Source organism: Convolutriloba macropyga, chromosome 4 (assembly GCF_964194025.1).
Source record: "Convolutriloba macropyga chromosome 4, txConMacr16.3, whole genome shotgun sequence".
Lineage (NCBI taxonomy): Eukaryota > Metazoa > Xenacoelomorpha > Acoela > Convolutidae > Convolutriloba > Convolutriloba macropyga.
In genome coordinates, this window is record NC_134471.1 from 52248292 (window position 1) to 52275007 (window position 26716).

At 36.5% G+C, this 26716-nt stretch overlaps 2 protein-coding genes across 5 annotated transcripts in view; both read right to left on the bottom strand.

Annotated features, from left to right (window-relative positions):
- Positions 1–10763, bottom strand: part of LOC142338497 (uncharacterized) — a 175607-nt gene extending 164844 nt beyond the window's left edge. The window contains exons 1-4 of one of the 3 annotated variants that reach the window (XM_075388277.1): positions 10222–10762; positions 9517–9726; positions 3833–4071; positions 3044–3169 (exon numbers count right to left, since the gene is read on the bottom strand). In XM_075388277.1, the coding sequence (XP_075244392.1) occupies positions 3044–3169; positions 3833–4071; positions 9517–9726; positions 10222–10581 (935 nt within the window). In that variant the 5' untranslated portion in view covers positions 10582–10762. Of the gene's footprint in view, positions 1–3043; positions 3170–3832; positions 4072–9516; positions 9727–10105 lie in introns of all 3 variants that reach the window. The other 2 variants (XM_075388279.1, XM_075388278.1) reach the window with 2 other exon arrangements.
- Positions 10764–12983: 2220 nt separating this feature from the next.
- LOC142338498 (putative trans-acting enoyl reductase Rv2449c) overlaps positions 12984–26716 on the bottom strand; it is a 51564-nt gene continuing 37831 nt past the window's right edge. Inside the window, exons 9-10 of one of the 2 annotated variants that reach the window (XR_012758986.1) lie at positions 18031–18188; positions 13649–13756 (exon numbers count right to left, since the gene is read on the bottom strand). Coding sequence is in view for 1 of the 2 variants with exons in the window: in XM_075388280.1 (XP_075244395.1) it covers positions 13594–13756 (163 nt within the window). In the remaining variant the exon portion in view is untranslated. Of the gene's footprint in view, positions 13757–18030; positions 18189–26716 lie in introns of both variants that reach the window. The other variant, XM_075388280.1, reaches the window with a different exon arrangement.

The window sequence follows — 26716 nt, forward strand, 5'->3', positions numbered from 1 at the left end:
TTACTATACATTACAAACGAAGCTACTGTTAAAGTCCAATGTTCGAGAACAGAAGTCAACAATCAAAAACGGAGGTAAATGCTCGAACAGAAAGAAGTCAAAATTCAAGTCATGAACAAACTTGCTTTCTGCTAAAAAAAACCTGTAGAATCTCAATACTCCTCTTCGAGTCGTAAAAATCAAGAGCACCGCAATATAACTCCGCTCAGCTTACAGCTTCGCAGCTATAAAAACCGTTAACAGATTATTATTTTCCTTAGCAAAAAGCATTTGAGACTAGCCATTAATGCGATGAAGTGAGATCACAAAAACATAAACCGACTAACGTCGGAAAAATTGTTCTCGAAAGACAGGCGGCGACAGGGGCTGTAGCATTGATAAATTCTTCTTTACATCACCGACGGTAGGATCAGAACCCCGACCTCCTGAGCCCGATTCCCTCATCTCGACGGAGGTATTAACCACTTGGCAATCAAGGAATTGTCATCGAGTATCTATCAATCGGTTTTGCTTGAAAAACAAACTTTATTTCGGAGTGAGAACAACTGCTATCACTCAAAAAACAATAAATGCGCAAAAAACTTACTTAAGAAGTCAAAGGCTATTCTAGAAGAAAAACGCAAAATGGTTAAGCAAAAAATTTGCATAAAAAAGACACGTTTACAATAAATGCCTCTCATTCGAGAACAATTAAAAAGAACAACAAATTGTGTCTCTTTGGAAAAACAACTAGACTTGTCATCGATGCAACTGAGCGACAAGAAAACAGAACGACCAAATACCAGCACAACTCGAAAGAAAGGTCACGAATATTTTTGGATATCATGTAGTGTTTAAAAAACCTTCTTTTTGGTCTCATTAAAAACTCGATGGGACATGTTATTATGATTCTAAGAGAAGACATTAAAAAGAGCAACAAATAAAGAAACTTAAAAAATCCTCGCTATATTAAAGTAATATAAACAAATAGCAGGAAACAAATAGAAACCCGATGAGACTTTTCATTAATGGCACTAAGTGACAAGACAGCAGAAAAATCAACAAAAGGGGCACAACTCAGAAAATCACTAACATTTTATTGACATAGCTGGCAGATTGACTGATAAAAGAAGCGATAGCTTCAAGGATCTGCAGTCTCAAAAGAGAAAGTTATCTTATTGCCGAGATATATTTTAAACATAACCCAATAAACGGCGGAAGAAGAATTGCTCTCGAACGACTAGTGGGAGCTCTAATCTATTGCAGCCTGCTTCAGTCGGGGAAGTGAAGGAAGGGGAGAGCCTAAATGTGACTAAGAAGTTCAATAATGGACTTCAAATAACCAAATTTAAATTGCCGCCAATTGCAATCAGCTGCTTGAAATTGTGATTGAGAGAGAATTTTAGATAACGCAAAACGCAAAAAGTCAAGGCCGTAAAGGTCACTCGAAAAGTCAAAATTATCAAGCAAAAAAATTGCATAAAAATATAGCCGGTAGTATACCGGAAACGACTGGAATCGTCGTGCATTATAATCTCTAATCTAACCTTACCGAAATCAGAACATCTAAATAAACGAGAAAAAAAAACAAAAGTAGCCCAACAAATCACATTAAAGTGTTTTAAAAATGTCGACAATTTTTTAGGTGCGGATGGGAGCTAGGTGGGGTGGGTGAGGTTGATAGGTTGGGGAGGTGGGTAGTTCGGGGGTAGGGGTAGGTGGTGGGTAAGTTGAGTGGTGGGCTGCGAGGGCGTGGGGGGGGGTAGGTAGGTGTTGAGGGGGGGGGTTTGTGCGGTGTAGTTTAGATAATTAGGGGTGACTTATATTGGAGCAAAAAATCTCAAATGACCTCTTCACCTTGAACATTACCAGCAGTTCCTAATTACTATACATTACAAACGAAGCTACTGTTAAAGTCCAATGTTCGGAAACAGAAGTCAACAATCAAAAACGGAGGTAAATGCTCGAACAGAAAGAAGTCAAAATTCAAGTCATGAACAAACTTGCTTTCTGCTAAAAAAAACCTGTAGAATCTCAATACTCTTCTTCGAGTCGTAAAAAGACACACACGTTTAGAATAATTGCTATGAACTACGCTCAAGAACAATTAATTAAGAATCTGCATAACATATTGCTGCTTCTATTTGCAGACCTCGAACGAACCTCTTTTAGAGTAACTCAAATTCAGCTGACATTATTTCATTGAACTAATGTAACAAAAAGCCAATTTGAAACTGGGAAAGTCATTTATGAGAGTGAGGTATGTCATTTGTGACCAAAGACAATCTACCAAAGGAACAAAAAACTAAGATTGAAATATGAAGTCAATTACGAAATTTATTCGAAACTGCATGATTGAACGAACAAAAAGCAGATTCGAAGTGATCGTGAGGTCTTATGATTGTAACGAAAATCTTGACGAAATAAAAAGAAAACCAAGAGAAGACCAATAATAGCCCCAGCAAAAAAGCATGAGAACGATTAGCTGCCCATTAACGCGTGAAACCAGTTTCAAAAAAACTTCACGTGTCAAACTCCCAGCCTTTTTTGCTCCCTTTACCACTCTAGTTCGGCAAAAATTATCGCTCAAAATTGACCTCTCATCAATGCCAAAACGTCGAAAAAAGTGTCAGCAGATCTTTTTAAAGTATCAGGACTCCAATACAATCGAAACGATTTGGATTGCAGAAAAAACTATGATAACACTAATTATAGCCTCCCTATCGCTTAGCGGCTATTAATTAAACTAGCATGTCGCGGTAGGGACCCAGTTCATTATTTTACTTCAACAAAGTGTCAGCACCGCAAATATTTGACGAATGAATTAAAACGCATTCTATATAAATTTACGAAGTAGCATTGATTAGAGAAATTAGTACTTAATTAAATGCAAAATTATTTTACGCCCAATCAATGGATGTATTCTTGCTAACTCTAATGTTCGACGGTAGAAATCTTTTAAAGTGGTCAAATGTAGTCAAGGACCATAACATGTGGTATGAAAAATGCTTCACGGGATGATAAACCGGAAAGTGTGAGTACCAATAACTCTCGTATTCTGTACCTGCGAGTGAGTCTCCTGGTGGCCTCATGTATGTTGTCGCAGGAGAGGAACACCATGTCCTCTATGTTCTCCTGCTCCTCGTCCACAAATGCCTCCACCTCTATCGGGTAGTAATAGATGTCATCCCTACAACATACACTACCATGTTACCTTGAAGAAAGGCATTAAGTAATGGTTACATGACTCTGCTTGAAGCCACTGAGAACTCGAGATATTAGGTCAGAATTTGGCAGTGACTGCTGCAGAGTCACGTAACCATGCAAATAACGAATGTCAACGGAAATCAACTTCTGGCTAAGTAGGAACTTCTGGCATTTTAACTTCTGGCACTGCAGACTTTCGGCATTTTAAAATGTGCACGTGAGTCTTTTGAGTTACTGATAGCAAATTATATCAACACTATCAGCGGCGTCTCATATCTTTTTACGCACCTCGTAAACTTTGGATGTTTTGATCTTCTTCAAAACAGGTAAAATACACACAAACATGAGTTTTGAATTCGTTCACTTAAGGCATCTTCTAGCTATAGTATGCTTTTGCTATGTCTCTCTAGGCGAGGTTTTTCCGAGTGCGGGGTTCGAGGAAAAATGTTCTGGTTTCGATTAGAAGTTAAATTCTATTCGCAGTACTATATAGAGCCAGCTGAATAGTAGAGCGGTAGTAGTAGTAGCATCTGAATTTATGAAATTTTACTTAATGCGATATTTTTCCTCTCCGATATTTATTAACCAATGAAAAATTTCCTCTACTGTAACCATTCTTCTTACTGTCGACTAAGTGTTGACTAACCTATACAGACAATATTCACTTGGCAAGAATTTAGGATCGACACTTCCCAAGTAACCCATTTTGGTCATCTCGTTCAACTTAAAGAGGAAGAACCAGAAAGCAGGCAAGGGTGAGTCCTCCCTTTGCGGGATGACCTCATCAAAGTAGGCAGTGAGGAACCACGAAGAGGTCAGGTGGAATATGATCTCGTTCTCCTCGTACACTTCAATCACCCCTTTCCTACCCATATTTGATCCCACCTGAAAGCAATTATCGTTCATGACTGCTGAGCAGCCTCCGTAGCAGTTTTGGTGAACTATACACTTAGAGACTGGTAAGTCTGTAACAAAACCGATTTAATGCTGGTGACTTTAGTCGGCGTGGGAGGGGCTCAATTTTTGAAAACCGCCTTTCACTCCACGAGTTTGTCTCCAAAACAGTTTTTCTGAATCGCATATTTGGAGACTAGTGAGCTGAAAGGCTCTAAGAGAACTTAATGTCCGCTGGGCGCTACCTGTTTATCCCGTTTGTGATGACGAAAATTCAAATGGGTCAGACAAAAAATCGGCCAAGCGAACAATTGCGTAAAAAGGATCGCAGGACTAAAATAGTTGCTATAAAATTTGTCTGAGAGCAATTAAACAACCGACTATAAGAGGAGGTTGAGGGAGGGGGTAGGGGAAGGTGCGAGCGGAAGGGGGTCTAAGGGATGATCGTAAACGATCGGGAGAGCGGAAAAGTCCAAACGGAATAATTTTCCTAATAGTTTTCGATGAGTTGTACACTTAGAGACCGGTAGAGAGCTAACACATCTGGCCAGCAACTTAAAAGCCTTCCGGGCTTTACCTGTTTATTCCGTTTTACGAGAAATTGAATTCACAAGAAATACCAATAGGACCAAAAAACAATTAATTTTAACAACAAGATTTACTTCGGAGTGAGAGCAATAGAGACCACTCAAAAATGAAGAACGAAAACGTGAAAAAGTCTTTGAAAAGTCAAAGAATAATCTAGAATCGCAAAACGGTCAAGCGCAAAATTTGTATAAAAAACCAGCACGTTTACAATAATTGCTACGAACTTTGTTCGAGAGCAATTAAAAATTCTAAAAAGAGCACGCGGCAGGAAAAATTGGTGATCAGTGCATATTCTGTCAGCAGTTCAAGTCAACGGATATCTAAATTTTTCATGACCATTGTAAGAAAACCTCTGAACTGCAAACTACCCTCCTTTCAACTACCCAACTTGCATTGAGCTGTTGAAATACACTGAATCAACAGCCGAGGTTTCGGTTCTTTGTAGGTCATTACTATAGCTTACCCTCGGCTCAAGAAAAAATTCCAAATGTTGCATCCGTATAAATCTTTGCGCGCAAAAACCGTTACAGACAAAACGCATGAACTCAACATTAAATCAGCTCAAAGTTCAACTGACTTAAAAGATAGATTTAGCCTATCCGGCTCAGTAATAGAAATACCTTGGTAATAGCACAGCTAATTACAAATACCTCGGTGTTTTCTAAGATAACAAATTGTCGTTTAATGCTCACATTAGTTTGGTGATGAACAAACTAAGTAGGCAGTGTGGAAATTTATCAAAACTACGATACTACGTGCCTCAAGAAGTTATGTTAGATTAAATATTTCTTCAGATGTTAATCCTATCATTCAATATGGCGTACACATAAATGGCGGAATGCGTTTCAGCTCAATGGAGCCAATTCGAATGCTACAACGGAAAACACTTAGTGTTATGTTTTAGGAAAAACAAAAATACGTTAGATGTCATAAGGGATGGTAAATTTCATAAGGGATGGTTCACATCTATGAACTCTTGAAAATTTCCGATCCGTTTATGATTTCCAGGGTGATAATGAGCTGAACAGCTGGCTTTCGATAGTAGATGCTCACACATATGCAACACACAGATCAACCAAACCTTTTTTGAAAGTACCCTAGGCCAAATCTAAAGTTAGTCGGTTCTCATTACTGCACAGATGTAGCAAAATAAACAATATAAGCGGACCAAGAAGTCTAGATGAGTTGCTCTGATCAACTAGCTTTGGTTTTTACTAATTTATTGCATAGAATTCGGGACTCAAATAATTTATCTAACGAAGAGCTCGTCAAAAAAGCTCTAGCCCCGGTTGGGACCCCTTTCTTTAGTGCAATGTCCCGTGACACAATGCCAGGACGCAGCAAAAACTTCAAAGGGACCTAGCTTGCTTAGGGCCAAGACTTCGTTTTCGAGGTCAAAATTTTTCACAGGATCAGTTTTTCTTGAAAAAATTGGCGATTTTTTGGGGACTTCAGACTCAATTAAAGATGATTATTATGTTTCGTAACAGGGCAACGTGTGGTGATCCGAATGAGTCCGTACGTTGTCCTCTCTGTTTCTTCTTCACGAGTCATAAACAGTTGTTTTATTTCCATAAATTACTTTTTGTATATGCACTAAAAACAGAGAAATTTTTTCACTCTCTCCCTCTCTCTCTCTACTGATGATTTTCCGGGCCTTGAGTTCAACAAGGGACAACTACAGTGAGCTGGGACCATCCATATCAGCGAATAAACATGTAGTTAAAAATTTTTTTGGTCATAGAAAGAGTGTTTCATTTTGACGAGAAAAACTTTGTGACTTATAAAAATAGCCTGACAAGTCCTGAAACACAATCCAAAAAATTGAATGAAAAACTTAGAAGTACTCTGCCCGACTAGCAGATTAATTGAGCAATGCCAGCCAACACAAAAGCAAAATTTGAGGAATAAAATAATCAAACAAATTAAACAAAATGACTCATTGCTAAAACTCTCGAAGCTTTTACCCCTAAGGCAAATGTTGATCCCTTCAAAAATAACAATTTCAAAAATATGTTCAGAACCAATTTTAGTCTCTGAAATCAATCCAGGACTATATCTGCCAGACATGAAAAAAATTCATTGGCACTTGAAGATCGATTAACTCAGAAAATTGAAAAAAAAAATGTAATTAATTGCAAATATTAATGAAATGTTGCTGCAAATCGTCATAATATTATATTCAAAATCATTTCTGTGTCTCTTTAGGCTATCCAATAACTCAATTCCAAGCCTTAAAAAATTCGAAAAAAAATCATTGGCTCAAAGATCGATAAACAACAATTTTTAGAAAAAAATTCAATTTCAAAAATACAAATTCGTTCTATTAAAATATTGATAACCAATCCATTGCCCCTAACAATACCAATTGACCTAAAAGCAGAACAAATGACGTCACTTACATACATTTTAACTGCAAAGCATTAGAAGCCACAATCAATTCCAAGAAGTCAGGTCGATGGAGACGACGAATTAAAAAACCACGATGTCTCCAATAAAAGCCGCTATCGCTTCGCGGCTATAAAACATACTATTGAAAGCTGGAGGAGGTTATCTGGCTACTGAGGCATGAAAAACTGAATAAAAGACAAACGTTCTCAAAAAACTTGAAAAAATTTGCGAATATTATAAAAAATTTTCCAAAATTCGAAATGTTAAATTGTTGAAAACAACTCCATTGCCACTAAAAACCATAGACTAACTTTTAACCAGAACGTGAAACAAGTTTTCTGGCCCTTCAGGTAGCACAAATATGAAAATTATCAAAAATTTTTAGCAAAACTTAAAATCGCAGATTTTATTTACAAAAAAGCTTAAAATCGAGACATTAAAATGTTGAAAATAATTTCATTGACACTAGAAACTACGCAGTGCCAAATTATCAAATCTTAAAGGGGATGATTTTTGCGTGTTTGTGTTTGTAGTACCACAACATCTAGCTCATAAAACGGCCATAACAAGTAATTTTGCCTCGCAAAAGACCTTCATCAACTTTCAAAACCTTCAACCTAAGACTAAACTAAAAGTCAAAAAATTGAAAAAATGCACCTTTTGAGCCCAAAACTCCTAAAAATGATCTTTTAACCTTAAATTAAGGCCATCTCAGCAGTTGCACCACTATAAGCACTTGAAGGAAAACTAAAGCCCAATTTCAGCCTCTAATGAAACTTAACGCCTGCTGGGCTTTACCTGTTTATCAAGTTTTGAAAGTTCAAAGTCATTGAAAAATATGTGAAAACATCGAAAACACAGCGTCCCAATACAGTTGAAACTCTTTGAATTTTAACAAATTCTTTGTATTGTGAAAACCACTATGATCCCAATAAAAGCCGCTATCGCTTCACGGCTATTGAAAATAAAAACAATGCCAGAGGAAAATAACGCAGAGACCCGATGTTCGTCCGAAGAGCAACCGCAATTTTTCAGATTTTCAACATCAAAATCGGTCAAAAAAACCGTTCCGATTGCTCAAAAAAGACTACTTACAAGTTCTTATTATACAAACACATTGGATGACATATTTTGAAAGGTCTCCAATTTCGATACGGTTCTTGTGTACAGTCCAACGTTTGCGGGCAGATGCTATATTTCTAGATACCTAACTCACAAACGTAAATATTTCGTCCAAAATACCTGACCTAAAGCTGTTCTAGTTTTAGAGACAGAACCTGTGTGAAATCAGTCTTCCCGCAACGCATTAACAATGGAGCAAGAACAAAAATAGAAATTCCCATAAAATAAAGAGACATCATCTTTAGTTTTCAAAACACCTGTAATCTCTAGATATTTTCTCATCCAAAACTATTATGATCAAAAATAATTAGAACAGAGTAGATTTTAGTAGGCAGCAACTTTAATATCTCTAAAATGAGGACAGAAAGAAACTAGTTTACCAGTGGGTTCATGAAGGCGGATAAGATTGCAAAACAAACTCTTATGAGTAACATCAAAACAGTGAATGCAACATCATGACCTCTATTTCGAATGTTCTCTCACGCATGACAATAATTTTATTTGCCAAAAATAACTATTTTCGGTGACCAAAATGACCAACTCCAAGTCCTTACACTGATCCCCCATTCACAGCCCTATTTTCCAAAATATAGAACTTCTGAAATTGAATGGAATTCAACACTTCAGTCTCCGACTAGTAGCTCCTGTATATTATTAAATGCGTTTATTCTACTACTAAAATAGACTACACGTATTACTGCAAGAGTAAAACGTCATGATATACGGTGCAATTGTAGTAGCTTGCAGATGTAATTGTGCACTAGACTAGAATTCCGTTTACTTTGGTGGTCCTTTCATCTCCGAGAGTTTGCAGCAGAACTTACTTTCCTTGGAATGAAAATTAACTTCAGGCACAAATTTAGATGCCAGAATAAGTGTAAACACTGCCTAAAACTATTTACAAACAAGTATGCTATAGTTGTACCAGAAAAATCGAATTGCACATTTCAAAACACTGATTTTATAGTTGAAAAATTGATTTTATAGTTGAAAAACTGATTATACAGTTTTAAAACACTGATTTCGTAGTTTCGAATATTGACGTCAAGTCATTATTTCTTTCTACTCTTGCTTTTTCTACTCTTAAGGAGCGGAACTGAAATGCTTTCAGTGGTAAAAACATAACCGACTAACGTCGGGCGAATTGCTCACAAGCGACCGGCGAGCGGTTGGCTTCGTCAGTAGCTAGGCACGGTTTAGTGAGGCTAGCTTTAGCTTAATTGAAGGGGTGTAAGTGAGCGCATCAGGTGGGGGGGGGGGGGGGGGTGCAGCGGGGGCTGATGGGGTGGCAACAAATAAGCATGAAGTGGCTTCGCCTGACAAGTTCAAATTTACCTTGGCTAATCCGGTAACGACGATGCCCTTGAGCAGCTCCTTGTTGTTGAACGTAGCTGCCAGAACCAGACATCCGGTCACGTGTCTGGTCCTGTGGTCTTTGGCATTGAACTCGACTCTGGCCATGAGCTCTATATAATCCTCCTCTTCCTCGCCAAACCCGTTCCCACCAGACCCACCTTTGCAGACCGGGTGAACATCTGGAGGTTTCTAAATAAGAGAAAAACAGTTATATACGATGTAACCCAGGAGATCAGCTGTAAAATTTTTATAGGAAGTTATAACTATTGTTATAGCTGTTTTATAAAAGTCATAACTATTTTATAAGATCAGTTGTAAAAGTAGTACCTTGTACTTTCTGAAGGGTCATTCCATTACAGCCCCCCATTATGGTATGTTTACCATGACGGGGGCTATACGTTATATGAGCACCAAGCTTGGGGGAGAGGTACGGAGAGGGCTATTTTGGGAGACCCAAATGGAAAACCAATGAAACCCATGGATTGATACTTAAATTATAAATATGAAAAGTTTGTGGTATGGAGTACTTCATAAACCACAATCAGTTTGCGGATTTTTTTTCACTTACCTTACATGCTACCTCAGATCGTTCAAATGACAGAATTGTCAATTAAAGAGAAAAGTCGAACTGATAGAAATGAATAGTTAACAGAATCCAGTGAGACCCGGAAAGATTATTCATACTGCATGATAACACGATGCAGACATAAATCTCTTCTTTTCCATCAATTTAAAGTTGGGGTCCAGTTTCTTAATCTGCTCGGGGAACTTTTCAATCTGTTTGCGAGTCTTCTTTCGAATTTCTTCAGCAGCCATCCAATTAACGTACGCGATTAATGTTTCCACAATACACCACGCAAGAAACAGTGTCAAAGGCAGGACAATTGCAAGCCATAGAAAGGAACACAGGCCGCCATTAGAGTTCCCAATTTTCCAATCAATCGACGAATCAGCAGCGTATATGTCGTAATCAACCCCAAAGCGAATCCGAATTACTGGATAACCTGGTGCATTTCTGGCATACTGATATGGACGCCTGATCATTTTATTTTCATCAGACTTCTAAAATGCAACTGGTAAAATTGTGATCGTTTTTGATGACACAAAACTGACTGGAATCAATTTTCTATATGACATAAAAGTATATTAACAAGTGTCAAAAAGCTGCAGTCAAACGATCTGTCCAACAACTCAGCTATCCGATAATTTCACAGTTCAATAACTCAACTGTCCAAAACACCGCGTGCCCCCATTTCAACGGATATAATGAATATTACCATACGGTTGTTATATCCACCGAGAAGTTATCAAACTCCGAGGCGAAGCCGAGGTGTTATGATAACTTCGAGGGTGATAACCGTGTGATCATTTTTTAAATCAACGATTGTTGCGATCATGTATTTTTAGACTACAATTTGTCAAACTGTTTCCATCATTAGACCACTAGTTTATCACTATTCTTTTACTGCCACTGTTTAGTTAGTAACAGTAGCGATAAAAGAGTGTGATAAACTCGTAGTCTAATGCTGAAGTGTTTTTCTAGCGTCGATCGGGCATTAGAAATAATTACATTGGCAGTATATTTAACTGCTAGTATCGCAACAGGTTTTGATTAATGAATATTACCACACGGTTGTTATCCCGACCGAGAAGTTATCAAACTCCAAGTCGAGGCCGAGGTTTTATGATAACTTCGAGGGCGATAAAAAACCGTGTGGTAATTTTTTTAATCAACACCTGTTGCGATCATTTCAAAATTGAACATAGTTTTATTGGTTTTTCATATTTATTTTTTGTTGACAATTACATTTTCAAAGTTAAGTGATATTTCTTTGGATCTGTTCTTCGTTTTGCCCTCATGCCCCCTCCCACAAACACATACACAAACAGCACACACACACACACACAAATGCGCACACGCACTTACACACACACCCACGCCAGCACACACAAACACACACACTTACACCCACCCACACACAAACACAAAAACACACACACACACACTCACACACCCACACACACACACGTGCACTCGCACCCACGCACACGCACACTCACACACACCACACACACCACTCGAGTTTTTTTAGACTACAAGTTCGTCAAACTGTTTCGATCATTAGACTACGAGTTTATCACCACGCTTTTATTGCCACTGTTTTAGTAACAGTGGCGATAAAAGAGTGTGATAAACTCGTAGTCTAATGTTGAAGTGTTTTTCCAGTGTCGATCGGGCATTAAAATTTATTACACTGGCAGTTTATTTAACTGCTATTATCGCAACAGGTGTTGATTAAAAGTCATTTTCAGCTTTAATTTAATATTGGTTTCACTGCATGGGCCTCGGTGCAATCCATCAATATTTATCAGTATTCCAACAGCACGGTAAATAACTCCAATGGTGCTTTGAGGAAATTACTGCCCTCTAACAGCTGAGAAGAACAAACAGATGAGAAAATTTTGCATCAAAACTTGGGTACTTTAATTAAAAGGAATGAGCTTTTAATTTGGTGGATTTCAATAAATTATGGATTGACGTTCTGTTTGCACCGTTTGAGTTAGCATTTTTAGGGTTCGTGCTTCCCATTTCTGATTCAAAAGAGAGAAAAAATCAACAGGGGATTTAATCTGTACAAATTTGTGAGGACTGAAAGTTAACTCTAAATCCCCAAAAGAAAAACAAAAATCACTGAAATTTCAAATATGCCTAAAAATAAACTTACAATTCAAAAACTCTTTCGCATGGAATTCTTCCAGGTCTTAAGTGGAACTGAGTGTAGAAGACTACTACATCCAAACAAAATCTTACTCTTAATCTGAAAATTTTTCAAAATGACGAATTGAATGAACATTGTTTTTTAAGTACCAAAAGTCCCTCGGTGATAATGTGAGATTTTTCCGATATTGTCAACAATCTTCACGCTTTCATTTTCTCATTTCCACTTTATCACCAGCTTTAAATTGATTGTGAATAGCTCAATGTTTGGCCCCTCTCTCCTGATTAAATTAGAAACTTTGCCATAAACACTGTGCATTAAATGTGTATTACTCTTTTGCAAAGTTTTCCAATTATGAGAGCAATTTTATTCAACTATTTTTTCGAAATAAACGAAAAATGGTTCCATGAGATTTTTCTTTTTTTACTTATTTGAATAGTTATCTAGAACAATTAGAGAACAACTTCTCATTCCTAATTGATTAGTTTTGGGCTTCGGTTCTACTTAGCTTCAGTTCATCAAATCTTTGGTAAGCTAATCAAATCGTACGAGTAAAAGTATAACTCCATCTATTACAAATCGCGGTTTTTCAGTATCTCGCCATTTTAGATCTACGATTCTCGATAAAACGTCGTCTTATATAACCAAGTCTTCTGTTTAATTAGTAATATAACATATTCAACAGCTAGTTATAATCTTAAGAGTAGTTTGTCTCACTACTAAAAACAAAACTACAAATTTTTCTTTAAAAATCAACATGTACACAATAAGTAAAACTTATGAGAACTATTCATATTTAGAATCAGTATAAACAAGGAAAGACAGCATTCTTGCATTAAATATATTGGAATAAAAATAGTTTACAGTTTTAGTAAAAACAATTTTGACAATGAACTTGTTGAAGCAGGTTAACGCTTCAAAGAATTGCAACTAATTTTGTTTGCATCAAAAGCTTATTTACAGGTTAAGTGACTCCGATGACGTCACTGAAAAAATCCGGCATTAATCTAGATCGCGCTGCGGTACGAGATGCAAGCCAGAGTTTCGAAATGACTAGCAGAGCTACGCAAATTCGCTCGAAACGCGAAGTTTGAAATCCTGCACTGTATATAGGGAAATCTGATATTTTAGAATCTGGTACCGCATATCTGGCATTTTGAAAGTCGCTCATGCGTGTTTCAATTCCAACAACCTTAAACTAAATTAGCTGTTTTCAAGAAGCGAGATACCGACTCAGCTTCAACAGGATTGGTTGGACCGCAAATAATAAGTTTAATGCAACGTAGAAAGAAAGTTGACGTAGAAATTACATAATGCGTATCATCATCACCAAAAATTAGCTTTTTTCCTCGGGAACTAATTCCGTCGTGACTTCAAATCCATTTTGCAACAGAGCGTCAAAGTAAGCCTCACTCAGCCCACTTGTTGGTGTTTGAAAGCCATATGATGGATTTTGTTCACAGTTCAGTGCCATGTCAATGCCCGCTTCCACGATCATCCTAAACAGTTGCAACAGAGAACCTATAAAATGGGAACCAGCTGTATACGTTTCAGGTACAATTTCGATACAAAACAATTGAAAATAGATCTTCTCAAAAAAAGCTCGATGGAGGGTGGAAAAAGAGACGTTGAGGAGCTCAGTAATCAGTCTTAAGGAGTTCAGTAATCAAATAGAACACAGCCGTCAGATTACCGGAAAAAGGCAGGTCACAATACAGAGCAGGTCCAGTCCTCAATTACAATCCAAAGAATTTCCGACATAAACTGTGACTATCAACTTCATTAGAATTTTAAAATTCACCTATGTTTTCGAATTTAAAAGGTGTAAATTCTAAATCTCCAACTAAACATAACCGACTAACGTCGAAGAATTGCTCTCCAACCACTAATGGGAGCTCTAATGTATTGCAGCCGGCTTGCATCGAGGGGGGAGGGGGTAACTAGATTCACAAAGGAGGCTTCAATTGTGTCATTAGAGGTAATTATATACCAATAAAAACTGATGAATTAACCGCGTTTAAATTGCTCTCTCGATTTCAACACAGGACGAACATAGAGACAAATTTGTGTTTAGTACTGTAAATTGATCCCCAACACTTTTTTAATCTTCGCCTGTAATGTCAGAAAAGGTGGAATCTGGAAGTCTAGTCGCAACTGGTTTTTTAAAACTGTGTACGTGAGGAAATCAACTACGTAGTGGTTGGTCAGCAGCCTGTGTGGACCTCAAATCGATGACATATAACCGAAAAGAACGCCGCCCATTTTTTTCATCTGGCAGAACAAAAACAATCAATAAGCAGTGTCGATAGCCTTCATAAAACGAGGAAAAAAGTTCTACAAATGTGCATTCAATTTTAATCAGATGCAACAGTTATGAAAACAAGAGAAACCGAAGAAATTTTGTGAGATGCTCCTGATAATACTACAGAGACTAGTCAAGGGGCAGAGCAATGCAATTTACTCTTCGGGTTTGACTCAGCAAATGAGTAGTTTAATAATAGATGACACCGCATCAAGCTTTCAATTGCCCCAAAAAACAATACTTCTCCACCCCGACAAAAAGTACAAACTGTACAAGATGTGTTATTGAACATCAACAAAAAAAATAAAATTTGATATGACAAGTAGGGACCTAACTTTGATCATATGTCAGATAGTGTGCCCCAAATGAGTGATGGCCCACAAGCAATTTCTGCCTTTACCGTTTAGAGTGAAAAAGATACAAAGCGACTTAGCAACCCGAATAGAAGAGATTGTGCATTCCATCAGTTCAACAAATCTAGCTACAACAGATATAAATCTAAGTGAACTCCCAGATCTCGAAATCATCAGCAGTAAGTGCATTCCAGCTTTAAGGTTCTGTCTGTAAAGTGTCGGGTGAGACGGTCGGAATTATTATCATCTGTTATCGATGCTGGCGTTTCACAAGCAGAATCATTAGAAACCTGGATAAAACGTTGCGATTAGCAAATGTGTTTTACAAGCATCTAATCATGGTAAGCAGCACAAGCAGCAACAATCGAAACAGTTGTTGAGCAAACTTGAACGATAGAAATCAGGTGATTATGCTGCACTGTGGTACGAGTCGGCCTCAATGAAACAGCCATGGAAAACTTGAAGGGAGTCAAAAGCCGCTTTCTCTTTGCTTGCAAGGGCAGCTGGGAGGGTAGCTAAGCTCTTGTTTTCGGACGGCGTCGCACCTCACAACGCTGCAACGTTGAATCAACTTAACAAGCTGCATCCTAAGGAAAGACCTGATCACCAATCTGATCATTATGGTACCACGCATGCGTATCAATTTGACGAGGACTCAGTATTCTTCCAAATCGAGTCGTTCTCCAAATTTACTGCAGCTCATCTTCAAAAATGTAACCCCAGCATCTGCTGCGTGCAGTAAACTGCGCTGCCCATGATCAATCAAAGTGAACAATCCCTGGTTTCACGGAATTAGTTAACCTAGCCAGCAGGGGGTCAGCTTCACGAATTCGTTGCTCCTATTCTATGAGTGCAAAACTAACTGCATTGACAAAATTGAAAGCTGGGGTCCGTCCCATCGCTGTTGGAGAAATCATTCGACGGCTTTTTGCTAAAGGCATAGCTTGTGAACCAAAATCACAAGCTGCTGAACTATTTAACACAAAACAATTGAGAGTAGCAGTCAAGGCTGCTGCTGAGAGCAGAGTACATGCAAAAACAATCATTTGAAAAAAAAGGAAATGGAAATATTCCGTAATACTTTAAAAACGCTTTCAATTCGGTGAAAACAATCAAGGTCTTGGAAGCAGCTGCTGAATTCTCACCTAATGTTGCCGCTTTTGCGACCTGCTGCTACTCAAAACACAGTCATCCTCAATTTAACAACATATATAATAGGCCAATCATTGTAGAAACTGAAACATCATCATGAAATCTAGTACAGCATAATTGGTATTTGCATGACCGCATCCTTGCTGGTACCGATCAACAACTTTTCACAGCACTGAAATTGTTGACTAAATTGGGTGAAGCCCGCAGTTCAGGGCTCAGAACAGGGAAATGTCAGCTCTGGTCTACCGTTGACTTGAATGCTATAGATAACAGGGTAAACAAATAACAAAGCAGAACTTGAAATCTTGGGCGCTGCCATTGGCAATCCCAGCTTTGGTGCTACGTCTTTGAGAAAAAGTCAAAAGAGAAAAGGTGCTCGACAACCATGCTTATCTAGACGACCCAAAGTGTGTAATTGGAAGGCTTCGAAGCTGTCGTGGTCCCCCCAAATGATGGTATATTCTCTACAATTTTACACTCCGTCGAAGGAATCCTGTTAATTTGCAGGATTCTGCCAATCTTCAGAGAACAACTTTTTAGAGTATGTTAGTCACCGTTATAAATGAAAACACTTAGAAGCAGGCTTGTCTACCAATAAGCAAAAATGGCGCTGAAAATAGACAAGCAGTTGACCAAAAGAAAGCGGCGTGCGTTGGGCCAGTATTGCAGTCAGACGCTTCAGTGGAACAAAAAACGGCCGAGAAAATAACATACAACCAAAACTTCAAAGAAACAATGGAACAGCTCAACAATCTAGAAACTACCCAATAAACACAACACAAGATTAAAACACTTGAAAACGCTGCATTTTTCTTGTTCATCAGATTTCAAATAGCGAGAAGCTCGTTTGTATTCACTGACGTTGCCTCAATCAAGTGTTTGGCTTTCCGCACCTCCAATCCCATGACTAGGCCTTCACCTTCAGCCAAATGAATCCAGAAACGCATTGAAGTACCGGGTTGGTGTTCCGTTATCAATTGAACGAAAATGCCCGTACTATGAAATCGAATCACTGGACAAGCTGAATCATCACACATTAAGCTGCCATCGTTGGGGGATATGATATTTTGGCGCGTTGGAGTGAGAGATGGAATATTTACTGCTTGCTCGACTGCAAATATGGCACCAATCTGCTAACAGAAAAAAATTGATTCAGGAGAACAACCAGGCCACGCAACATATTTTTGCCCACCTGGAAAAAGCAGCTGCGTTAGATGTAAACATAGCCTCCCCACAACAACCCAGTCTAATTTTAGATGCGGCGAGAAGGCGTGATTTTGCTTTAACAAATTCAGAAGAAAGGAAATACTAACAATACGCCAAAAAATGTGTTGAAATATGTATCCAGTTTCTACCATTGGTATTTGAATCTTTATAGGGCTTCTCAGTTTGGTTCAAAACACTTTGAAACTTATAGCCTTGCTTGCTGTTAACAGGAGCTTTCATCCGACTTGTGTATCAATTGCATACAATCGGTTATCACAGGGACTTTCAGTGACCATAATGAGAGGTTCAGCCACAAGGCTGATCGCCAGAAATCCTCATTTATGAGTCTCATTCATGCGACAACACTCTCAGGTCCGCAATGGTTAATTCACTTAGCTCACCCAAGTTTTAATTGTCCAGTTATTGCTGTGCAATTAATCGCTAGTAACCCAATGATTGGGGAAATCCTCATTTTTTCAACACCTATGTGATGGTGACAAAATTTTGAGGACCCAATTGTGTGCGTTCATAAAAACAAATAAAATACAGACTCAATTGCGTGGGTACCATGGTGATCTGTGGGTACAAACCTGCTCTTAATAAAATTTTCTGATAATCCACTCAACTAAGAACTGATTTCGACCGTGAGCTCTCTAAGCAAGTATTTTCAATTTAAAAGTTATACCCTAAACACTGATAAAATTTAGTGCGAAAAACTGCAATTGTTTTGAAGCGTTTTTGATTGACTTTTAGCACTGACCTGCCGCCAATTGAGTTCAGCTGCTTACACTTGTGAACGAGAAGTTTAGAATCTAGCCGGCAAATAGCAGGAATGCTTGACGCACAATGAAATGGAGAAATGAAGTGTCAAAATGATCGCATTTGGTGGGCAAAATCTCCAGCATAATCGGTTAGATTCTAAAATTACACTTAATTCAGCTTCTAAACAACGTTATTAAGGATAATAAAACGCCGCTAGCCATCAATCGCTTTAAAGAACTTTGATTACCTAATGCATTATGACTTAATGACCGGGGTAGGTTTATCCCGTTTCTTTTGATTTTGCCCTTGACAGTACTCACTACATGCCATAAATCAATGAGTGAAAGAATTCAAAATCCATTCAGCTGAAACAGAGTAGAGTGAGGTAAGTCAAAGTAAAACGTGAAAAATGGTGACTTCTGAAAAAATTGATCGTGATCAAAAGGTAAAGCGATATAAAAAAGGAGAGCGTCTTAATAACACCCGTTGAAAGGCTGACGGCGGCTATTAATCTCTCAGAACGAAGAAGTCACGGGCGTAATAGTCAATCGAAACGTCAAAACGGTCAAGCGAATATTTTTTTTTAAAAAAAGCAGGTTGACAACAACTGCTTCAATCTTTGTTCGAGAGCAATTTAAAAATTACCCATCTTTAGCACGCATACGCCCATTTCTTTTTTAAAAAAATAACAAAGAAACCAATTCAAGAACAACAAGTACAGTCGAAATCAAAAATCCACCAAAACGTTTCGAAAACAAATGCCAAAGTCGAAAAAACTATAAGCGCCAAAATGAAACAAATAAAACAATTTATTAATTGTTGTATTCCGGAACTTCATGAGAACAGTCACCACTTAGAAAAAAGACAAAAAGAACAACAAACTTGGGTATAACTAAGAAAACAATAAACATTAAACGCAAAAGCAAGAACCAAATTAAACCATAAGCAAAAAAATACTATCCATTGAGAACATGCAATGTCTTTTGACATGCAAGATGACACAACCTATATACCTATATAAAAGACCAGAAACCATTGAAAACCAGAAACAGCAAGAGTCAATAGCATTTTCTCACCAGAGGCTACTAACTACAGAGAGAATTCTACGTTTCATAAGATAGAAGTCGAGCTGAAAACCAAATCTCGTCGTCTCTTCAAGTCCTTAATATCATGAAATCGAGAGAAAGCCAACAAAAACATAAGATGCTTTTAAAAAGATCAGATCCAAATTCAAAAGCAAAATAAATATACAAATTATTAGCTGGCAATTGATGCATGAAAAATGCACTAGTCTTGCAGGCATAAGAACACATGTAGGACATTTAACTAGTACCAACAGGTCCGTAAAGGCTATCTGAAGGCATTTTATCTTGAAACTTTAACAATTGATATTCTCATTGAGAACTTATTCGTGATAAATGGTGTACATGCGATCGTTTCATTGAATTTTTTTGCAAAAATACTTTGGACACCAAAAAAAATGAAGAAGGCCAAATATGTCAAAGAAAGGTTTTATCCAAGTTAAGAGTAACAGACGTTCTCACAGAGCATTAAAATCAAAACAGATGGATTGAAAAATAATCATAGAGAGAAAGAGAGATCGATGGCAGCAGAAATATCTAATGAGTCGAAGAGCAGATAGATAAAAAAAAGCAGACAAGAGTTGGAGGTTGAAAGCAGAGAAGGAAAACAGAAACGAGTCTGGAAGAAAGCCAACGGGAGCGAAAAGCGAAAAAGGGGAATTAACGAGAAAAAGAGAAGAGAAATTGAAATTTATGAGAGGAAAAAACAGAAATACAATGCAACAGAAACCATAAGAACATTAGCAACCCATCGTAAGAAAGACGATAGGAAAAAAAAATGAAATCTAAAAGAGACAAACAAAAAGAAAGGAAGAAGTTCGCAACCAACAGAGAAAAGAAAAAGAGAGAGAGAGAGAGAGAGAGAGAGAGAGCGGAGGAGGAGGAGGAGGAGGAGGAGGAGGAGGAGGAGGAGGAGGAGGAGGAGGAGGAGGAGGAGGAGGAGGAGGAGGAGGAGGAGGAGGAGGAGGAGAGAAAAGGAAAATGAGCGGGAGAACGCAAGAAAAAACGAAAGCGATAGAACGAAGGAAAATGGGACAGCAACAAAGAAGCCGAAATCATGAGAGAGAAAGTACAAGAACAGCGAGATAAGAGTCAGCGCAAAAAACAAAAATTTGAGTGCAAAAAGAAAAAATCACAATAAGACAAAACAAGAGCAGATATAGCACAACAAAAAAAAGGAAGATAAAGAGACAATGAATTCCGGTTCTCCTAAAGAGGATGATGTGCTAATGAGAACACGTTGGATGTGCCCGAAACCAGGAATATGTTGATAAAAAGGAAAAGTTGGCAAGCCTTTGCTAATGCTTTTAGGAAGTCAACAAACACAGAATTGAGTTAAAGGGCTTGATAATGCCACCAACATTTTTTTCGAAAATATTAAAGAACGAAAATTATATACATATCATGTTTTGTATGCAATACATTACAAGTAACAACCCTTAATATGAAAAAGTCATCTATTGAGCGCTAAAGAATGTATTTATTTCAGGACCTCAATTTTGTCATATATATTTTTGGCACCTAATTTTTGTTTTCTGCATAGGCACTTTTTGGGTCTTGTTTGCTGAATGCTTCTGTTTTTAAAAAAAAACTTTCGTACAGTGAAACTTTGACAAAACAAATTTCGATCATCCACCTTTTAATCCTTGACGTTTTCGGTGAACGACGTTTCCTACGCAAATTTCCGAGACAACAATTTTCAGCAACTATTTTTTGATCATTTACCTTCTTTCCAGTATCAGAAGCTTTTCGGTCACAGACCGTTTTCTGAAGAAGTTTTTGGTCACAGACTTGTTTCGGAACAACTAACCGGCCAATGATCTTTTTGACACTATTCTTGTTTACCGAGACACCGATTGTTGTCTTTTTCTTTCACAAAAAAAATTCGGCAAGAGGCTTTTTTGCACAGCATTGTCTGTGAAAGACACGACCTCATAGCAACACTTTTGGTCAATGACCTTTTGGCAACACTTTTCGGTCAATGAACTTTGTAACATTTTTCGGTCAATGACCTATTAGAAACATTAATTGGTCAATGACCTCAAAGCATTAGGTCATTAATCCCAATTAGGCAACCGCTTAAACGTGCTCTTCGGTAGTAGTGTTAAAACAAGCTGCTCAGTGATGCCTCTAAAACATGCCTTATGTGTTCACCCATTATATAGATAGTATTAGAGAACAGGCCAAGAAAAAAGCAGAGCAGGACCAGTCCCGAAAGGCAATCCAAGGAATTGAATGAAAAACAGACCCAATAAACCTGACCAGCAGATCAATTGGAATATCCCAGACAAAAAGACAAAATCTCAAAAGTTGAAAAACTAAAAGAATCAAACAAACGAAACAAAAAAATAATCATTGCTAAAACTCTTGAAGCTTTTAAAATGAAGGCCACATATGACACAAATCAATATACTCATTAACTCACGCAAAAGCCATGAAAGAGATTAATTTGCCACTAAAGGTAGATAAACTCGAGAAGCCTGACAAATGCTTCAAAAAATTGAGAAAAGAAAATTTAAAGAGAATTTCCCAAAATATGGCTGGACAGAATGTTCAGAACCATTTTTTGTCTTTGAAGTTCTGTCCTGCAACCTGTCTGCAACATTTGAAAGTTTTGTTGGCCAGTAGATATCGTGAAACTCAGAAAATGACTGAAAAAATTAAAAACTATCAAAAATATTAAATTGCAATCTTATATTAAAAAAATTGCTTACATTTGCAAAATTAAAAAATGAAAACTATTTTACTGCAACTAGAAACCATGCAGTAACAAACTACCGAACCTTATAGGAGGCCACTGAGGAGAAATACTAAAATTTCAGAAGTTTGCAATTTGAAAATCGCTAAAATTTGTGTTTTTAAACTCTTGAAACACATTCCCCACTACCACTAGAAGATATGCAGTAAATTATTATCAAAACCTAGAGCATATTGCTCGGCCGTTCAGGTTAGAGAAACCTAATAATGGCAGAAAGTTTCCAAAATTTGAAAAAAAATTGAAAATTTTATTTTAAAAAAATTGGTAGAAAGTTTGATATTAGAATACCATTCCTAGGCCAATAAAAAATTTTCAATAATTTATTAGCAAACACTAGATGAGGTTTCTTGCCTCCGGGAGCTGGAAATATTGAATAATGACAACGTCAGAAAGTTTGAAAAACAGCAAAATTTATCAAAAAAAAATTGGTAAAATTTGTGAAGTTAAAATGTTGAAAACCATTCCATTACCACCACAAACCATGCAATAACCTATTACTAAACCCCAGAGGAGGTTTCGTGACACCATGGGCTAAACAACAAAAAAATAGAAAATATTAAAAACTTGAAAATATTAGTAAAAATTATTGTGTTTATGTTTGGAGTAACAATACATATAGCTCTTAAAAGAGCTATAAAAAGTTATTATGTCTTGTAAAAGACCTTTATTAATTTTTACCAACCTCAATTTCAGACTGCTCGAACAAAAAATCCGAAAAATTGCAACATTTTGGGCTCGAAAACTCCCTAAAAATGACCATTTAACCTTGAATTACGGCCTTCCCAGTAGCTGCACCACTCTTAGCACTTGAGGGACTACTAAACGCGGCTAAGGTTCTCTAATGAAACTTGATGTCCGCTGAGCGTTACCTGTTTATCCCGTTTTGAAAGACCGAAGTCATAATAAAAGGTGTGAAAACATCTTACAAAAATAAAACAAGACAGAGCACCAATACAATCCAATTCTTGGATTGTAATAAAGTCAAAATGAGGCATGTAAACAAAAAAGGTACCATTGCAAAAGTTAGCTCACTGTTCAAACACCGCTTTCTCAGTCTATTACCAATTTTTTTAAAAAAAAATAGCCTTAGAACAAATAACTTTCCGCTCTTTTTACTAAATCGGCGGAACCAACATCACAATTTCAAATTGACCTCTCATTGACATGAAAAAGCGCCAAAAACCATACAAAAGGCAACACCTTCAAAACAAAACAAATCGTTTAACTGTAAAATGATAAAAAAAGGTCGATTCTGATACACAATTCAGCGAAACAAACAGCAAATTGAAGTGAAATCAGGTCAAAATCAAAACTTCAAAAGCATCTTTGCAAAAAAGTGGCTTTAAAATAAAACAAGCACGTGAAAACATTAAACAATGTAAGAAATAAATTAATCCAAACGTATAAAACACAAAAAAACTTTTAAAAATGAACAAAATTACAATCGGATTAAGAGCAGCTGGCAAGAAATAAATCAGTTTTTCTTCGAAAACAAATGTCAGAGCTATTGAAACAACTAACAAAATAAAAAAGTATAGAAACTGAACTCCGCTCATTGAACAGATAAGGTTAGGAACACATGGCAGGATTGCAAAACATGTAAGACCATTAAATAGCATTCAAAAAACCAAAAAGAAAAGCAGTAAACACGAAGTTAAAAGAGCATATAAACAAACAATTAACACAGAGAAAGTTAGTTCCATCACAACCACCGTTTTCTCAGTTTACTTCCAAAATAATTGCCAAAACTCTACACCTTAAAATTATTCACTTTTCGCTCCTTTAACAATATAAGGGTTACTAAAATCACAAAATCAACTTCTCGTTGACATCAAAAGTAGGAAAAAACGCAAGCATATCATAAAAAACAATACTTTCAAAACAATACCAAACATTCGCACAAAAAAAACATAGCAAGAATCATTCTGATATGAAATTCACGCGGACCGAACACCAAACTGAATTGAAATCAAGTCAAAATTAAAATTTCAATACTATTTTTGTAAATAAGTGGTCTTGAAACAAATGTATTAAATGAAAACTTTGACTACTGTTAGAAATAAAATCATCTAAACATTAAAAACATAAAAATTTTTTAAAACAACAGGCATAAAATAACATAAAAGATCAATCGGCAAAAAATAAATCTGTGTTCTTCGCGAACAAATGTCGAAGATATTCAAACAAGTAGCTGAAAAAAAAACAATCATTGAAAGGAAACTCTGCTCATTGAATAGCTAGTAGAAAAAAAACGTAACGCCTTAAATTATTCACTCTTTACAAAATCAGCGTATAAACTCCACTTGTCTGGCATCAAACGTAGGGAAAAATGCAAGCATACCATAAAAAGGTAGTGCGTTTAAAACACAAGCAGCGTTTGCATTGCAAAAAACACAAAAAGACCAAATCTGACATACGATTCAGTGAACAAGAAATTACAGTTAAATCAAGTCAAAATCAAAACTTCAAAATTATTATAAAGAGAATAATTATCCAAAATTAATAAGAAAATAGAATTATCCAAACGTATGAAGAAAAAACAAAAATTCTTATGTTAAAAATGAGGAACAAAAACGCGATTAGGAACAGCTGGCAAGAAATTAAATCGACCTTTTCAAAAACTTAGGCCAAAGTTATTAAAACTACCAACTAAAAATTATTGATAGAAAATCCTAATTGAACTATTAAAGATATATATCATTGAAAAACATTCAAGGACAAAATCATAAAAACAAATGACAGAGAGAACCGAAACTGAGAAATTCGTTTTAATGTCTCTTACAATCTATCAGTCACCTAATAACTTACTTAAAAAGATGAAAAACTCAAATACAACCCGGAAACCAGAATGAAAAACTTGAACTGGAAAGCAGACCCTTTGTATTTAACAAGCCCAACAGACAGAAAAAAATTGATAAAATTTGAAAAAAATAATTTGTAGATATTTTTGATAGAAGGCAATGGTAAATAATGTTTCTAAAACAACTCAGAGCAGAAACAGAAGGTGGCATCTATTAGAAATATTGCTTTGCATAAAAGACAAAAGAGGCAGTCAAAACCAACAAACTGAATAACATTAGCACAAAATTCAATCGGATTAAAAACAGCTACCAAAAGAAACACAAATTTTTGAAAAAAGTCGAAGTTATGGAAACAACTAACTAAATATGAACATTTATTGAAACTAATATCTTTGCAAGGAATAGTCAAAGATAAATGCCAGAAAAAAATATTCGGTGAGAGGGCCATAAAAAGAAACGACGTACTTAACTGAAATTGAGACACTCACTAACCTTTTTTAAAGAAGTTTTGATATCGTAAAAATAGCAGCCACAAATTAACTTAATTTTAATTTTAAAAAAAACTCGATTTCGACCCTGAAAAGCAGACTAATTGAAATAAATAACGAGCCACGCCTCCAAAACATAATTCAACAACTTTGAAGGAAAAATAACATAAATTAAATTGTAGATACTTTTAGTAGAAGGCCATGATAGCCAATAAACTGAATGAGAGACAAATAGGCAGTCAAAACCAAACAACTCAAAAATAATTAGCAAAGCATAATTAATGTTTTCTGCCCTTTATTTCGTCAAAACAAACAAGAAAAAAATTAAAGAACAGAAAAACATGAAAACTATAAAAAAAACTTTTCAGAAACTTGAAATAACTGCAAATTTCATTGGTTACTGGTAAAAAATTTTATACGAACGTCCTCCACAAACAATTTGTTCTCGCCAAAATCAACCAAAAAAGTCGAACAAAACAGAAAAATCGCTTATTAAACAAAGAGCCAGCTTTGAAAAAATCAATGATCCTTAAAAAAAAATTGTAGAAAAATAACTAGACCTTCTTGTTTAAGTTTTTAATGTAGATACATACAAGAAAGCCGATATGAACAAATTCTTGATTGCACAACGCCCTAACATCAATTGCGGACACAATGTTGCCACCCCACTGATCTACAATCTGGTCTCAGTTGACCGCCAATTGAAGCAAAGATAGACTGCCTGTAAAGAAATAATTAATATATTACTAATTAAACCTTGACAGATTCTTCAGAAACACAAACGCCTATAGAAAAAAGGGTTAACACCAGAGAGATCAAATTTATTTCTTCACTATAATGAACACTAGAACAAATCGAGACAAACATGAAACCAAATCAAATAAAAATATTCTCAAGAAAAAACAATTTTACCAAGTGATCGTATAATATTACAAAAAAAAGGAATCTCTTTTAACCAATGAGATCAAATTTATGTCATTATAATGAACACTAGAACAAATCGAGTCAAAGACATGAAACCACTTCATATAAAAATATTCTCAAGGAAAAACAATTTTACCAAGTGAACGCATAATATCACAAAAAATGGAATCTCTTTTAACCAGTGAGATCAAATTTATTTCTTCGCTATAATGAACATAACCGACTACACGTCGGAAGAATTGCTCTTGAACGACTAGTGGGAGCTCTAATTAATTGCAGCCTGCTTCAGTCGGGGGGAGGGGGAGCCTAAATGGGAATAAGAATTTCTATAGTGGGCTCCAAATAACCATATTATAGGTTAACATATACCACTATTAAGATTTAAAGTAAAAAATGACACCAGTTTCGGCGCACTTTCCATTTGACTTTTAGTATTAAATAGCCGCCAATTGAGTTCAGCTGCTTGAAATTGTGATTGAGAGAATTTTAGATCACGCGAAACGCAAAAAGTCAAGGGCGTAAAAGTCACTCGAAAAGTCAAAATTGTCAAGCGAAAATTTTGAATAAAAAAGACACACACGTTTACAATAATTGCTATGAACTACTTTCAAGAGCAATTAAACAATAGAAC